This window comes from Sorex araneus, chromosome 6, assembly GCF_027595985.1.
Source record: "Sorex araneus isolate mSorAra2 chromosome 6, mSorAra2.pri, whole genome shotgun sequence".
In the NCBI taxonomy this organism is placed as follows: Eukaryota; Metazoa; Chordata; class Mammalia; order Eulipotyphla; family Soricidae; genus Sorex; species Sorex araneus.
The window spans coordinates 37,295,716-37,312,754 of record NC_073307.1 but is presented as its reverse complement, the minus strand read 5'-3'; the positions used below and the strand labels follow the sequence as shown (position 1 = coordinate 37,312,754).

The 17,039-nt window shown below is 44.1% G+C and overlaps 2 protein-coding genes across 5 annotated transcripts in view; one reads left to right on the top strand and one right to left on the bottom strand.

Moving 5' to 3' along the window:
- SNCAIP (synuclein alpha interacting protein) overlaps positions 1-17,039 on the top strand; it is a 177,898-nt gene that overhangs the window by 82,843 nt on the left and 78,016 nt on the right. For all 4 annotated transcript variants that reach the window (XM_055143330.1, XM_055143331.1, XM_055143332.1 and 1 more), the window contains exon 2: positions 8,454-8,556. In XM_055143330.1, the coding sequence (XP_054999305.1) occupies positions 8,500-8,556 (57 nt within the window). In that variant the 5' untranslated portion in view covers positions 8,454-8,499. The remainder of the gene's footprint in view (positions 1-8,453; positions 8,557-17,039) is intronic.
- LOC105943043 (microspherule protein 1-like) lies at positions 13,794-14,996 on the bottom strand. The gene has a single exon (XM_055143333.1). The coding sequence runs from the start codon at positions 14,928-14,930 to the stop codon at positions 14,115-14,117; it is 816 nt and encodes a 271-aa protein (XP_054999308.1). The 5' UTR covers positions 14,931-14,996; the 3' UTR covers positions 13,794-14,114.

Sequence of the window (17,039 nt, the reverse complement as noted above, 5' to 3'; positions counted from 1 at the left end):
TACACTGCAGTTTGGGAAGTTTTCCTTTGACCATGCCTGCACCCTCATGACTCTCCATTCTTGGAGAACTTCTGTTTTTGGTCACAGAATAGAATTTGCTGCACAGTCTGCATTGGCCGCCTTCCTGCTTCCCAGCTCTCACCTCCAGGCGTACAGCCTTAAGGGTGCTAACCATCCTTCTCTCTCTCTTGCCCCTGCCCACCCCCTGCCACCCTCAGCCCCCAACCACACCAGGAATTTTTGGCCTCCCAGGTGAAAGCTCACCTATCTTCCCTCATCTCCATGATGCAATGTCTTAGAAAAGACCACATTAAGCTGCTTTATTATTTATTGGAGCAGGGGGGTGGGGAGAAGAGTAGGAGTTGGGCCAGATAGATGGCTTACTCCTGGCTCTCTGTATTACCTCTTTAATCCCAAGACCACATAACATTGGGGGTCTCTATACCCACAAATGAGTCATCACTGTTGGATATATCACTGTTGGAGAACAGGAACAGTTCAAGAAGACCAGGCTTGTACATGCATGGTCCATAAATGCAAAGGTGGGTCCTGCTGGCAGAGCATTGTGCTACCCCACCTCTGGGGTCTGGGCCCCCATATTCCTCCTTTGTTCTCAGCTCTCCTTGAATTGCTTTTTTCCTGTGTGGCATTTTCTTGACACTTTCATTTCTCTACTTCAGGACTGGGTATTTAACAACTGCTATGCTTCTGGCCACTATTGAATCAAAGACAGAAGGAAATGGAATCTAACATTTGGAGTGAGTTGCTTCTTTGCCAGCCAAGCTACTGAGCCAACCAGGCATAGCATTTCATCTTTTTTTTTTTTTTAACCCCACCCAAGCCTTCCCATACTTAGTTTGTGATTTTTTTTTTTGGTCAGGGAGAGGTTTGTTTTATGTTGAAAAAGTAAATTTAGTATCTACAGTCAGGCTTTCAGATTAAAAATAGTTTGTACCAATAATACAATAATATTTGACTGTGTATGTGTATGTGTACATGTGTGTAGAGCTACTGTATTCTCCCAAGCATTCAGTAAATTAAAGAGTAAAGGAAACGTAATGCAGATCAGTTGTGGTTACCTCATCGCCAAATGTACTCTGCTCATTTATTTTGACAAGCCCAACTTATTTTTAATTACCAGCCCTCATAGTATACTGGTAAATGAAGCAATAGTGACTTTGGCAGCAAAGAAGAAATTTATGTAACATGAGCCTTCAAAATGAGTTCACACTGACTCCTTGTAAACTGGAGTGAGGCAATTCATTTCAAGAAGAATTTCAGTAGAGCAATTTATGTGATATGTGACTATAGTCACAAATCAGGGAGCCTTTTATGAGCCAAGAACACCAGAATGTGTACATTAAATGAGCGTTGTTGCTCAAAGAAATTCCGTTGGCCACTCCAAGATTTTTCCAGAGATGTTGCCATCACCCAACAGATTTTTTGGAAATCTTTGGAATTTTGTTCAGAGTCAGTTTCAAGTCACAGCAAAGGAATGAAAACTATTACCTGCAATTTAGGGGTGGCATAGGGTCTTTGGTAAATCACTTGCTTCTTTTTACTCTCTAACTGGACTCTAGGTTACTTCAAGCCATTTCCCAGGAAGACTCTGCCCTTGAAGGAGGTGGGGGTGGGGGAGGTGTGGGCATCACTGGGGTCACTCAGGAGAAGGTGACATGGTGTTGATAGACCCATTAGGGCCACCACCCCACCCACACTTTTTAATGGGCACTGAAGTGACTTCTGTTTTTGGCAGTAGGTCAAAAGTGTGAGAGAAGGAAAACATGTACTATTGTGTACAGTTCAGGCTCGTTATTTTGTTCTTTATTTCCTTCAGTTGAAGATTAGTTTGGAGCTGCAGTCAAGTTCTCCAAATGCTTTGGGCATATCCATCAAATGGTGAGGGGTCAGTACCTCATGGGTTCTTCATAGCATATGGGTCCCAATCATGGGGGACCCCACTTCTAATATTTTGTTCTTTTCCTGCTTACGAAAGTTCTAACCCTTACAGGCAGCACTAAATAGTTATTTAATGCTTGCTTACTTTTCCCCTACTCTCCCATTTCCTATACAACCTCCATCTTCACCTCTGCACCCTCTTCAGAAGGAAGCGAACACGTGACTTCACAGTCTGATCAAGTGCCCTGAAGAGACTTGAAGGACCAGGGTGAGGGAGGAAGGTGGGGGCTGAGGTTCACCTGCTGACAGCACTGAGGGGCACATCTTGCAGGAGTTGTGTTGAGGGGGAGGGCTGTAATACATAATAAAGCAGGGAGGGAGACCCCAGAAAACTTGCAGTCAATAATTGAAGCTTGTAGGGTCATGGATAGCACAGTTGAAAAATAACTGGGTTCCTTTTTGTCAATATGGTATGTACTTAGAAAGATCTAGCCGGTCTGTTTAGATGATCCCAACTTGTGGGCAACATTTGGGGGCATCTGAGTGAGGAGACAACCAAAAACATTCCTTCTTTTCTCTGTCAGGTCTCATCAGGGGGTGACTGTGGCCACTTTGCTGTCATAGAGCTGCTCACAGCCTGTTTAAGCTGGTTCTTGTCCTTCTTGTGCTCCAGTTGAATATGCACGTGTTGTTGTCTTCTATCTTCTTCATGCCTGACTCAGGGGTCAGAGGGAACCTAGTGATGGCACAGGGATTAAGCTTGTTTCTCCTAGGGTGCTCTTCCAAGGATATCTGGGCCACCCACTGAATTGCACTTTGAGTCTGTGGAAGGGAGTTAGATGCAGATCTTCTGTCTCATGTGGTTGCACATACCCTCCAGCTCTGCTTTCTTAGGCTTCAAAGCTTTGGCTTCGTCTTCAGCTTTGGGAGGGACGGGGGCTTTCTTCTTTGCTTTCAGTGACATCATCCTGAAAAGAAATGACTGTGTTATAAGATGCCGCCTTGCATGTGGCCAATCCCTGGCAAACTGTTCCTTAAGGACTGCCAAGATTGACCCCTGAACACTACTGGATATACCATGCCCATCCCAAATAAATAAATGACTGGGTCCTGAGAGCCCCAGAAACATGATGCCAACTACATGATGCACAGCAAGTAAAATCTCCTATAAAGATTGTCAGGGTGGGACAATCCTTTCTGAGGGAGAAAAAAAAATATTTCTAGCCCCTCCTTTAGGCCCTGAGTAGGGTGGACCCTGTGGGCTCCATGCTGTGGCTGGGAGATTGGCTTTGGTCTCTTCTGGTTTTGAACTTGACCCAACTCCCTCTCAGTCCCACTCATCACACAGTGAAAGTGGCACCAGAGAAACCCCCAGGTCCAATGTCAAGGAAAGACTCCTTCCTTCCTTCAATTGTGAAGCAAACTTCTGACCTCAAAGCCTTCTATGTTTACGAAGATTTTCTTTCTCTGGTACTAGGCAGATTTATCAAAGTATACAGGATCATGTGCTGGTAGTTTACTTGTCAGAAATTTTTTTGTTGTTGTTGTTGTGGACAGAACATTTAAAAAAACATTCCAATAGATTTGATTTTAGAATATAAATAAACATTTTCAGGAGGTACCAAGGAGAGGTATCTAACTGTTTAAGCCTGAATTCCATTATAAAGTTCCCATATCAATTGTCCTCAAGACCAGGGAAGGCGCATCCATTAGATTTGGAGTTGGGAGTCTGGGTAGTTGGAGCACATTATCATAGCTGGGTAGATGCAGCTGTGGCTCAGCTCTTGCCCACTGCTGCCACGGAGAATGCAGACCTCTCAGAGTTGGTAATACTATTTTTAAGCGAAGCCAGAAATATGGAATTTTATTTGAAATCACCCAAGGCCTACAAGTTGGCAATAGATTCAGATTTTTTTCTTTAGCACTGCTAGGGCCAAACACATCACATCTGTGGGCCAGATTCCACTCAGGGGCACCACGGGTAGCCCCCCTGAAGCTGTGCCACTCATCAGAGCCTGTGTATCCTTGGTAGCAAAAGAGTTTATCTGGTTAGGACTGGCATAGGGCTAAACTTGTGCTTATGTGGGCTGGTATCAGAAGACAAGGATGAGAAGAGAGTCCTGAGTCCCAGGATGGAAGCCATCTCACAGTGAATTGTTTGTAGCAGCTGCAAGAAGCTGACATCACCTTTTCCAGCCAGACCCCGATCACCCAGAGTAGAGTGCCTGATAAGATGCCGGGCTCGGAGGAAGCAGTGTCATGGCCAAAGGAATAACTGTGGGCTCCCCCTTCAACTGAAAAGCGGTAATGTGTTACTTTCAGTGGCACCTTCAAAAACGAGAGGCACTGAACCCAGGAGAAGAGCTTTGGGTGACGGACAGAATAAATCTCCCAAAAGAAGGCAGCTGCCTGTTGTGACTCAAAGGAAAGGAGAGGACTGGAGTCTTCTATCCTGGAAGCTGTGAGCAGAGGGCCTGTTGTCCTGCAGAGAGGTGGGAGTGTGGAAGGCAAATCTCACCCCTGGTCAACTGAACATACAGAGACTCTATAAGACCATCACTACCATCTTCCAAAGTCCAAATATAAAGGTTTTGTACCTTAGTATCAAAAGTTGCATTTTCTGATGAATATGTTTCATCAGAATCGCTACACCTGAATGGATAACATAGTTAGAACACCTCACTCAGTTTCATTTGCTTGGCCAAGACAGGTTCATGTGCATTTTCTGTTTAGTTTATTGTTCAATGTATTTAAAAGTCTAAGTTGATATAAGCGCCTTATTGTGTGTACATTATGAAAATATGTATGATGCCCTTTCCTTTCCTTCACTGTGCCCCAGCTTTCTTTGTTTAATGTAATTCTATTTGTTTTGTTGCTTACTATTGTAGTGAAGTCCCCAAACACATCTAAGGCCATTATCAAGAAGCTAATTGTCTCTTTTATTTTATTTATTTTATGATTTCAATGATGATATTCAACTTTTCCGTCTACTTAAATGATAGTACAGTAGGTCGGTTGCTTGCCTTACCTGCAGTGGACCCAGGTTTTATTCCTGGCACTCCATATGGTCCCTTGAGCCCCACCAGGAGCAAACCCTGAGCATAGGCCAGGAGTTAAGTGCTGAGCACTATTGAGTGTGTCCTCTTCCCCCCAAAAGATTGGTTTCATGCTCTTGTAATGTGGTTGTTCATCTCCTCCAACAGCACATATGTGGAGTGCCACTGCTCCATGCATGGTTTGGGCTCCCTCATTGCAAATTAGCTTCTTTATATAGAACTTCTAAAACTTGGAGCTAGAGCTATAGTACAGTGGGTAAGGCACTTGTCTTGCATGCAGCTGAACCTGGTTCAATCCCTGGCACCACATATGGTGCCCTGAACCTCACCATGAGTGGTCGCTGAGTGCAGAGCCAGAAATAAGCCCTGAGCATCACTGGGTGTCCCCACCACCACCAAAATAAAAAAGTTCTAAAACTCACACTCACACATACAAAAAACCCAAACGATTCAAAAATGGACAGAGGTTCTCAATAGACCTTTGGCACATGAAAAGATAAAAGATGTTTGTCACTTCTCTTTCTTTTTTGTTTGTTTTTGAATCACACCCGGTAGTGCAAAGAGGCTACTCCTAACTCAGTGCTTCATACTTGCTCCTTGTGGTTCTCATGGGAAATCATTCAGTTTCAGGGAACGTGTGAGGTCTCCAGCATGCAAAAACCTTGTGCTCCAGCCCGTTTTGCTACCTCTCTGGCCCTCATCAAGTCTTTTTATCAGGGAAACTCAAATCAAAACAATAATGAGATATCAACTCATATCTGTGAAAATAGTAATTGTCCAAAACATAAGAAAGAAGAGTTGGAAGGATATGGAATAAAGGGATCCCATACCCACGGTGGCTGGGAATGTAAACTGGTCCAGCCACTGGGGAAAAGCAATTAAGCTTCCTCAAAAACTTAAAAATAGAAATTCTGTATAATTGCTACCCTACTTTTGATTGTTTACCCAAAGCACACAAACACTAATTTCAAGATTTCTATGTCTAAGCCCCTGTTCACTGTACCACTAGTTAGAATAGCCAAGATAATGGAAACCACCTTAAAGTGCTCATTAACAGATCAGTGAATAAAAAAGAGGTCTGTCTTCACAATGGAAGACTATTAAGCTAAAAAAGAATGAAATCTTTCCAATTTCAACAACGTGGATGAGCCTAGTGGGAATGAGCCTAGTGAGGATTATGCTAAATCATAAAAGCTCTATAATTTCTACAAATACATAAAGAAGAAAAAATAAATTAATTAAACTAAATAGCAAACGTTTGGGCAGTGAAATGAAATTTATGGTGACTGGAACAGGGTGAGTGTAGGTAAATGATGTTGAAGGGGTCATTGTGTAGTGAAGGTGTGCAATCTACTTTTCATAGTGAAGACTATCCAAAACCTATACGGTAACACAATACAAAATTACATCAATAAAAACATGAAGTAAAAGAAGTAAAACTGTGCCCAGCTTAGATGCGCATTTTTCTGCTCTGTCTGTTTCTGTTTCTGTTTCTGTGTTTTGGGGGAGGGAGGGCACTGTGTTTGTTCCCTATCCTGACACCCCACATCATCTCTGTGTTTGCCAAGAACATGAGAATGGTTTCTGTCGATCAACAATTTATTGTGTAGTACAGATTTAGGGAAAAGAAATTGGATTGGAAGAATGAATGTCTGTTAGCTGTTGAGCTGGAATCCAAAGAGTCTGGATTATCTCAGAAAGCATCATATGGAAGAGAAAATTATTTTGAATCATTTGCCAGTATAAGAGTGTGCTTTTCTTTGTAAAGCATGGCAAGGGTTAGAAAAAAGGGCTATGTTTTTATACCGAGCGGTTTGCTTAAGAATTTAACTTTAGGCATCAGACAAATAGAACAGAGGTTAAATACTTGTCTTGCATGTGGCTGACCTTGATTGATCCCTGGTACCATATCGTACCCCCAAACCCCGAAGAATGACCCCTGAGCACAGAGCCAGGAATAAACTCTGTATACCATCAGATGTGGCCCAATATCCCACTTTTACCAAAGAACTTGTGCTTAGATTTTTTTAAAATAACAAAAATTGTATTGTAGATAAATGTTTCTATTTTCCTGTTATATTTTCAAATGTAACTTATTTTTTTCTTTTTAAACTTTATGAGAGTTCAGAAAAAACTTTCATACTTACTTTGAACGGATAATCTCATTCGCGAACGACAGTTGTATCCTAATCTTTTCATAGGTCAATTGTATCCACTATAATTACAAATATGTAAAAAATATTATAATGCACAAGGGAGAAAAAGGGAAGAAACACTGAACATTAAAGCCAGCAATGGTCTGAGGCTGGAGATGGCACATGGATCCCCTCCTTGTAATTATGGCGTGGCTGTGTGCTGCTCAAAACTAATCTGCAAGTGAGAAAAGAATGTCTTCTGCGAGTTCCTTTTCTTTTTTTTGAGGAAAAAAAAAAAGGAGGGTACTTTTACCGTCTGGATCTGGTATCTATCAGCCCATTGTTTAGATTCTATTTCCGGTTCCAATAAGAATTTCTAGCTCTTTGGCGTCCCTTGATGAGCAAATCGGAGGAGCAGAGAATGAATTCGTTCAGAGAGAGAGAAAGAGAGAGAGAGAGAGTGAGTCCTGTCTGAGTCCCGCAGGCAGTTTTGAGCATCAAACTAGCATGTACAGTGGCTCCACTCACGCTCTGAGGCTCTGAGAGTTGGCCCAGCCTGGGAGGCGCTCACCGAGGCTCTGGCAGGAGATCAGTGTCTGTTCCTGACATCTGTAGGTGCTGCTGCCACCTCGCAAAGGTGATGATGGTCAGTGATGGGAAGATGAACTGGAGGTCCTGTGTCTTCCTGACAGTTTTATGGAATTGCCCCGGGGCTGCCCTTAGGCAAGGGCTGAGGGAACCGCTTCCTGGCGCCTCTTTCTCCTTAACTGCAAGGGGGGAGGAGAAGGGGAGGGGCACGGGAGGTGTAGCAGGGGACTTCAATGGGCTGCCCTTAGATCCCTTTTCTTCTGAGGGGTGAACTAGAGGTTGTCTGCGACTGTATCTGTTGGTGATTGTGTTCTGCTGGGGAGAACCGCGGCTTTTCTGTGCTCTGAGCTGTGAATCTGAGGATATGTCCACCATGAACAATAAAAGTAACAAAAGTGATCTTCCTGAAACTGTGAATATTGATTTATATCCCTGATCCTCGGCCCCCCTTTCCCCCCTACTCTCTCCAGCCCAGACCCACCCCCAGGCTTCTTCCAGGAAGTTATAAGGCGGGGAGGGAGGGCAATGTTTGTACCCTACTGTGGATCAGAAGAGAAGAGAGATCCCTAAGGACAAGCAGACACAAGCGGGGTGAAGCAAAGGATCACAGTGTTGCTGGGGACCTCTCAGGAGCTGACCCTTCTGCTGCTGGACAGCCAGGCTGGGGGCAGTTGAGAGGAGGGGACAGAAAGCAGCTTGATTGAATGTAGAGACTTGAGTTTCCATTGTCCTGTGACTCATCTTTCTGTGTTTCCTTCTGCTCTGTCTTCTCTAGGAAGTTATGAGCCTTTGACCTAACTCAAAATGTACAAAGAAGAATAATGGAAGCCCCTGAATACCTTGATTTGGATGAAATTGACTTCAGTGATGACATATCAGTGAGTATTGCTAACTGCAGAGGCCATGTTTGAGGATGTTCTGTCTCCACCTGCATTCTTAGCATCCTAAACGCCGCTGATCACCTTTAGAAATGGACACTGAACATTATAGATGGCAAATCAAAGTGTAGTGGTGGTGGTCGGGTGTCCGGGACCGCAAAGTTTGAATTCCACTTAATTTTATATGAGCTGGGGTAGGAAAAGGCATTTAGCCTCACTAAATCTCTCACTTCTTATTGTTTCATTGTTGTCAATATTGTTTCATAAATTGTACATTTATGAAGTGCCTGCATCCAGGAGGTGCACTCAGAGTTCCTTAAGCATCGCCGTTGAGGAAATCTGTGTTTATCTTTTTCTGCGGTTGGCAAAAGTCACAGCCAGCATTTCTTGCAGCTTCATGGGGACCTAGTATGATGGATAGTCAGGTCATTGATGATCAATACAGGAATCCTTCCAGCCACTATAGGAGTCAAAGCACAGGTCAAGTGCCATGACAGGAAGGGCCCTGCGTTTAGAAGGATGGACCAGCTCACCCCTGAGCCCCTGTCTCATCCTGGGTGGGTTGATGCACGCTTGGTTCCCACAGCACTGTCAGAAGGATATGCTTCCAGGTCATTGACCAAAACAGGTGGCCCCTAATGGGTCATCCATCCCTGGACACCATGACTAGAGCTGCACGGGACTGTTCCCAGGCCACACCACTAATTGTACCACCAGCAAATGTGGGACTTCTTAGGCCCCGTCGCCTAGTTGGGCCAATCTTCAGAGGGGTGATGAGGAGATTGCTTAGGGCATAACAAGCCATAAGATTCTTCTTTCCAGCACGTCCAGGGTCACAGTATCTAACCTCATTTTACACCCATATTTCAGGTCCTGTAGCCCTAGGTATGACTGGAAATTGACTTGAAACCACTGTCTTGCAGGTGGCTCAGCCCAATGTGATTCCTGCTCTGTCCTTACTTAGAAGCAAATGTTTCATACTGTGTGCAAGAATGAGCTTTCCTGAGCTTATTGTGATGAATCCCTTGTTTCATACAATGTAGGATGATTGCATCATTGGGAGGGGTGCGCCCAAGCAGTGTTCAGGGAGTCTTGTGAGATACTCCTGAAAATGCTTAACTAATGGGCTAGGATGCTATTTATTAGGGCCCAGAAGTGCTCAGGGCTACCAGGGCCAACATAGTTCCCATGTGGGCCTCCAGTGCCATATCTGGAAATGCTCGGGGGCATCAGCCAGTGCCAGTGATACTTGCACATGCAAGACACGTGCCCGATTCCTGAGCTGTCTTTCTGACTCAAAGTAAGATTCTTTCCAGTTAGTACTCAGGGAATCACTCCTGGTGCTGTGTTGACGATCACTCCTAAGTAGTGCTCAGGTACTCAGGGACCATGTGTGATGCTTGGAATAAAGCCAGTCAGCTGCATGCATGGTCATTGCCTTAACCCCGGTACTATCTTTTTAGCCCATAGCATGATTCTTTGAAACCTTGTTCCTGCATATTATTTTAAGTCAAGAGCAGAATGAAAGTGTGGGCTAGTGTTGGTAGTGAGAGGTATTTCAGAAAGGGGAAGGGGTTAGGAATAGAAGTTCCTGATGTAGTTCTCTAACTATAATAAAAACTATAACTAGAAATAATAACATTTCAGAAAACAGGTTTTGAAGGCAGAAGCCTGAGCTCCTGGCTGGTTCAGATCTCTGCTGACTGCAGCACATTCCTTTGACCTCCCTGAGATATTTACCTAACTTTTAAGTTTGGTTTGACACTGGGGGGAAGTAATAATCTAAGTGAAGAAGAAACTTAGCTGGGCATCCAGTAAGTTGCTCTTTAAAATAGTAGCTTTTGTTATTATTTCAATGAATAATACAATAATATTTATATAACCATTGATGAAAAGAAACCTCCAGGGAAAAGACCAGGCACTGGGTCAAGACTTTAAAAAAAAATCACAATAGAGCATTTGTATTTATAGGAGAGTCCTCTGGCAGTAGCCCATAATTTTGATGCATTAGGAGGAGTCTCTTTTTGAAAGTTAGTAAAATATGTTAAGCAATAACCAAGGCTGTTTGGCAAATTAGAATACGGGGTTAGGCAATAGTAGAGTCTTTACCCAGGCCACTCAGCACATAAAAAAGGTCATCTGTGAATATGTTGTCACCCAGCATCTGGACCCACTTCTCTTTAACTCTATTTATGGGTTTTGGGTCCTTAATACACATTTAAACTCAAGTCAGAAGGAAAAAAATGAAATTGTGGGCTGGGTTGATGCTTTTGCATTTGTGTGAGTTCTGTGTTTGATCCCCACCACCATTCCCTGAACACCTGTGGCAGTGACATCTGAGTACCACACCAGAAATAGTCTCTACTAGGCATGACCCAGTCACCAAAAATAGAAATAGAAGGATGAATGAAATAGATTCGTTGAAATATTAGTAATGGCTATTATTGTAGAGCACTTACAATGGGATAGACATGATCTTACTTAATCTTCAAAGCAATACAGTGAAGAAAGTGTGTGTTTATTATCTTTGTTTCACAGATGAGGGAACTGTAGCATGGGGCTATAACTTAAATTTTCCCAGCCACTCAGCTAGATGGGAGCCAGCCCCCTCTCCCAAATAGCCCCTTTCTGCTGTAACACTTAACCACGCCTCCAGGATGCAGAGAGTAGTGTGGAGTAGAAGTCATCAAAATTGGGTTCACAGCCCACTCCCCTTGTGCATTCTCCAATAATGTAAAAAATGACAAAGGGGGCACACACAGGAGGGGGAGACGAGATGTTGTGTCATGTTGTTCTGTTGTCCCCGGGCATCACACGCACTGCTCGCTGCTGTGTATGAACTGGTTAGGGATGGCTCCTCGGCTCCTCCTTGTACTCTGCTTCTGTGTCTGCCACTGTGCTCTCTTCTGTCTGTCTCTCTGTCTCTGTAGTCTCTCCTCTGGTCTCTTCCAACCTCTCTCTGTCTCTGCTTCTGTGTCTTCTCTGTTCTTCTCCCATGTCCTCTCGTATGTCTCCTTCTCTGTCTCTTCTGTCTTCTTCTTCTGTCTCTTCTGTCTTCTTCTTATGTCTCTTCTGTCTCCTTCTTCTGTCTCCCCTGTATTCTTCCTCTCTCTATCTTCTTCTGTCTCTCCTGTCTCCTTCTGTCTCCCCTGTCTTCTTTGTCTTTCTCTCTATCTTCTTCTTCTGTCTCCCTTGTCTTCCCCCACAGTCTTAGTTTATATAGCAAATTACATAGGGCGGTAACACAAAAGTGGGTTGAACATTAACGAATCAACAAAGAAGGGTAAGAACATTTCTCAAGGAGATTAACAAAATCTCATCTAAGGAGATTACTAGTAGATCCGTTCAAAGGTGGGGTCCAAGCAAGGGTGTGTCAAGGTGTGCCCCTTTCTTCCTTCCTCAGCTAGTAAGCCACTTAAATAGTTATAGTAAATTTACTTCTAATATTTCTAGCAATGTCATTCTGTATGAGCACAGTAAGAGATATGTCAGACTTAAAGTTTGGTTCTTCCTGAGGAAATCTCACTATATATTCCAGACTACAGTCCTCAGGCCAGGTTAGTCTTCCTAACCCCAGCAGTTACTAGTCTCATTGTTACTTTTGGATTATGACAGAATTTGTCTATGACCATGCTCTCAACTTAGAGTTGAGTATTGTGGCATTTTGGCCTGGCCCATTTCGATGCCAGGATAGCTCACAGCTTGTCCTGGGTCCATTCCGAACTTTGCCGGGACCCTGCTTTTGGGGTACTAGGAACTAGGGGCAACTGAGTTGAGAAAGTAGATGCCCAGGAGTAAATATTATTGGAGTCAATTGGCTCCCAAGTTACAAAGCATAATATTAACTGTCTTCCTGTGTCCATACAGAAAAGACATTGCTTTAAGGTAAACTAAGTTCCCTGTGGCAAGGCTAAAAGGACAACCCCCATGTTATACTACACAATAATTTAACATATTATGTGTATGTGTGTGTGTGTGTGTGTGTGTTTGGCATTCTGCCAGTTGTGCTCTTAGGACTGTATGATGCTGGTGATCAAATATGGGCCTCCCTCATGCAAAACTTTTTGACCAGCTTCTTGAGCTATCTCTCCAGTTCCCTAATGTCTTAACTGGAAAGTGTTACTAACATCTAAGTGGGTTTCCTCCAGGGAATGTTACTAAGCATCCTAAAAAATACAGCAAAATTCCCTGCAGTAAAGACTCGGTTGTTTCCAAAATAGGTGGACAACCATTTTAATATTTAAGAGGTATAATCTATGCTGGAGCTTTCCCCAGGAAGTCATGAAGTAAAAATACCATTCTGAATGGTCAAAGCAATTAACATGGGTCAAATTGAACCGTTCCTAAATTATCTTCTGTGTTACAGAGGTTTCCAGTCAGAACATTTTTAGTTTCAAGATTAATAGAAACACAGATAACTTTTCCTTTGGATTTATCAGTCTGGTTAAGTGGTAGAGGGGAAAATACACATCACATTTGAAAAAGGATTTGCAAACACACACAGACACACACACACAACAGGAGTTTTAAACCTTGATTCTCCTCAGCTGACTTCTCAGTTTGACTCCCTCTATCAAACTCGAGGTTTCATGATTCCTTCTCCTGGTCATGAGCCTGAATCTTGTTTTAATTAAAACACAAGCAGTATGTTGGTACCATAAAACCACTCCAACTGTTTTTGCCTTTGCCTAATGAGACAAAACACAGAAGGCAATCACAGTGCTTTGAAGTTTCCCAGACTTGAAATGAATGCTCATCCTTTGCACAATGACGAGTTGAAACTGTGCATTCTTGTAGCTCTGCCACAGGAATGGCAGGACGAGGTGTGGCCACTGCAGAGCATGAGGGAGAGATGATGATACAGCACAGAGATTCTTGCCAGCCTCTCTGTTGCAGCAAATGGGCTTTCTCTCACCATTCCGACTGCAGCCATATTTCTCTTGGAACAAAGAGAATAGTGCACTGGAACACTATTTTGCCTTAGGATCTTTAGTAGCCAAGCTTTCATTTTATTTTATTTTATTTTTTTATTTTTATTTATTTATTTATTTATTTACTTTGGAACTCAGTGTTTTTTATTTACAAAAGAAAGATAATAAAGGAAAAGTCTGAAGTTAATCAGCTGAGACGTAAGTGAAAGGGGATGTCTAGGCCAGTGTTTCTCCATCTTTTTCCAGCCACGGGCCCCTCTGACCTCATTTCCTTCCTATGCCCCCGGCCCCCCCGCCATCCTACTGGTTGCCCCCTAGTCTCAGTGACCCCATTTACACTATTTTCACCTGTGGCCACCTTGGGACATCCTGGGCTATACGGCCCTTGGCTGAGAAATGCTGGTCTAGAGGGAAAGAAGAGGATGTCTGCAGGGCTGGAAGAGAAGAGGGGGTGCTCTGGCTCTAAGGAAGCTGGAGGTCCCAGCCCTGTGCTCCTGCAAAAGGCTCAGATCAATGGGCTCCGCTGCCCACTGTTTTCTTTCCAGGAGCCTGCACTCCCAGTTCAAGGCGGCTGGACTGGCAGGAGAAACTGAGGCCAGAAAGAGCCCCAGGTCCTGCCATCATTCTTCACTGTGCTGTGATCTTGGCAGCCTCGGCCCGGATGAGGACAATGAGGTCCTGATTGATAAGGAAGACAAACCGCAGGCTGGCAATCTCCACCACGGAGTTGTTGCTGAGACGCCACTTGGAGCCGCACAGCACAGGCCGTCCGTCAATGTAGATGGGCCGGCGGCCCTCATTGGCAATGAAGAAATCCCCATTGTTTTTCAGCTTGATGACACCTTGCTTCTGGGAGATCTTCCAGGCCGGACCCTCCAGAGATAGGTCCACGTCAATCTGGTTGTCCTTGGTTGCTCTGCCCAGGGTGATCTCTCTGGAGCGCATCAGGTAGCGGACCATGTGGCCCCGCAGCATGGCCAGAGTCTGGTTGTCGAAGTCCGGAGAGCTCATGCCTGTGATGCTGTCCACTAGCACCTGCCACTTGTGCAGTTCCTGCTCCAGCTGCCGAATCTCCCGCTTCTGGCGCCGGTCAGCAACCATCAACTCGTGTTCCAGGACCTCATCTCGCATGTCCTTGAGCTTACTGTCATCAATCAGGTCCTCAGCATCAGAAAAGTTCAGCACTTGGTCCCCCTTGGGCAGCGGCTGCACTGTCTGGTCCTCCAGCAAGTAATACTGCTTCATGAGCTGCCAGTGGGCCTGCAAAGCCTTGGCAGTACGGGCCAGGTAGAAGGCATCGGGGTGTCGGTGTAGCAGGTCCTGGAAGGTCTCCAGGGTGGGCTGGCTAGTGGATCTCACCTTGCTCAGCAGCTGTTCCTCGGCCTTGCTGAACAGGGCCTTACTCTGGATGGTGGCAATGGCCTCTGGGTGCAGCTGCCTCATGGCCTGGCAGGCCAGCTTGGAGATGACAGGGTCGTACAGCAGGGCGTACCAGCGCTCCTGGACTTCCCGAAGTTCATTTTATTTTATTCCCAGCTTTCATTTTATTGAGAGACTAATTTTCTGTGCTGAAAAATAGAATTCTTAGTCCTGGGGTTGTAACTCAGTAGTAGATCACCTATCTTCATGTGTGAGGCCCAGAGTTTGATCCCTGGCACCACAAATCAAATTTAAGTGCAAAATCCCACTTATTTCCCTTCCTTCCCACCCTTATCCTCCTCTGGTAACAGCCACAACAGGGGCCAGGAGATTGTATATTAGTTAAAGAATATGTCTAGCATGTGCTTTACCCATGTTATATCCTCAGAAACACATGTTCTCAAAAGCATCACCAGATGCAGTCTGGAGGACCCAAGTACTGCCAGGGTGAACCAGGTACCCCTGGTACCACAGGGCCCAAGCATTACTGCTTAGCATTGAACAACCAATCTTGTTGGCAGAGAAGCACCAATGGGACCCCTGAGTTTCCTGGATACCACCTGGGAGTCCCTTTCCTCCTCTCCCCTCAAAGCAAGAAAACAAGCACTCTACTCAGGGTGGACTGAAATAAAGGTTAAAATGTGCACCTATTGGAGAACTTCATTGGTCATCTTGAGATTTTGGGCTGTGCTGTGGACTTTCCCAAGCTCTTTAACTTGATGATTATGATTAAGCCTCATATCAGTTCAGCCAAGAAGGCCCTCTCTTCACTCTCTTCTTGACAGATATAAAGATTGAAGCTTGGATGGGTCCAACAACTTGGCCAGGTCAGATAGCTAAGGGGCAGAGGCACAGAACTATCTACTACATTTGCAGCAATTGAATTGAGTGCAAGAACTTCTATCTAGTTCAGGGCCTAGAGTGGTAGTACAGCAGATAGGGCACTTTCCTTACATGTGACTTGCCTGGATTCAATCTTTGAAACCCTATATAGTCCCATGAGCCCTACCAGGAGTGATCCCTGAGCACAGAGTCATGAATAAACCCTGAGCACAGCCAACTGTGGCCCCAAAAACAAACAAACAAAACAGAATCTCTGGTGCAGACCTCATCCCTCTTCCTAATTGGTACTGCCAAGATTGCAAATAGCTTTTTAGAGGAAAAGGAGTTTGGTTTTCATCATAAATAAAATAAAACAAGTTAAATAGGATGTAGGCAAATGTTCTAATTTTGCTTTACTTCATCTTTCCCTGAAGAGCCTCTAATGTGACACCATTGGGAAGAATGAGTGAAGAGAGGCTGCTAAAATCTCAGGGCTGGAATCAATGGAGACATTACTGGGCCTGCTCGAGCAAATCGATGATCAATGGGATGACAGTGATACAGTGATACAGTGACATCTTTCCCATCTATAAAATTATAATAATCGCATTTACCTAATCCTGGATTTTGTGGAGAAAATGTGGAAATTCATCAAATTCACCTGTGAATGCATATAAATTCAGAATTCTGAATAAATTCAGAATATACCCTGCCCTGTACCTACATATTTATATAGTACAAACCCATGTGTGTATAAATGCTTGTACACAGTCACATATCCATTTATGTAAATAAATTAAAATACATGTGTGCACATATACAAGTAGAGGTGCACTATATTGTATTCCTTGGGTTAGGAATTTTATCTTTCTGTTATTTTGACTGTGACATTTTGCTGAAAGCTGACATATTTTAGTGACTGCAAAACATGTTCTTGATGAGAGTTAGATGAGATGGAGATAAGGGTCCTGCCACTTCCCTGTGTCCTGCACTTTCCTGTGACCTCTGACCCAAGCCCATGCACCTAGAATAATAACAGATTTATATTGATTCATTTTCCTGGGGGGCTCAAACCACCATCTCATAGAAAAGCAATGTAGCAAACAGGTTCATTGTGAGTTTGCATTTTTCCCATCCCACACATGGAGTATCACTTTCCTAAAAACACCTACCCTCTCGGTTCAGTAGGCACCAGCCTGGCAAACCTCCATCTGCTGCTGCTGCTTCCCTGGTTTCCTTACATTTTGACCCAGAAGCTCTGCCCGGCAAATGGGGTCTCGAGAAAAGGCATGGCAAATGTGTCCCATGTTC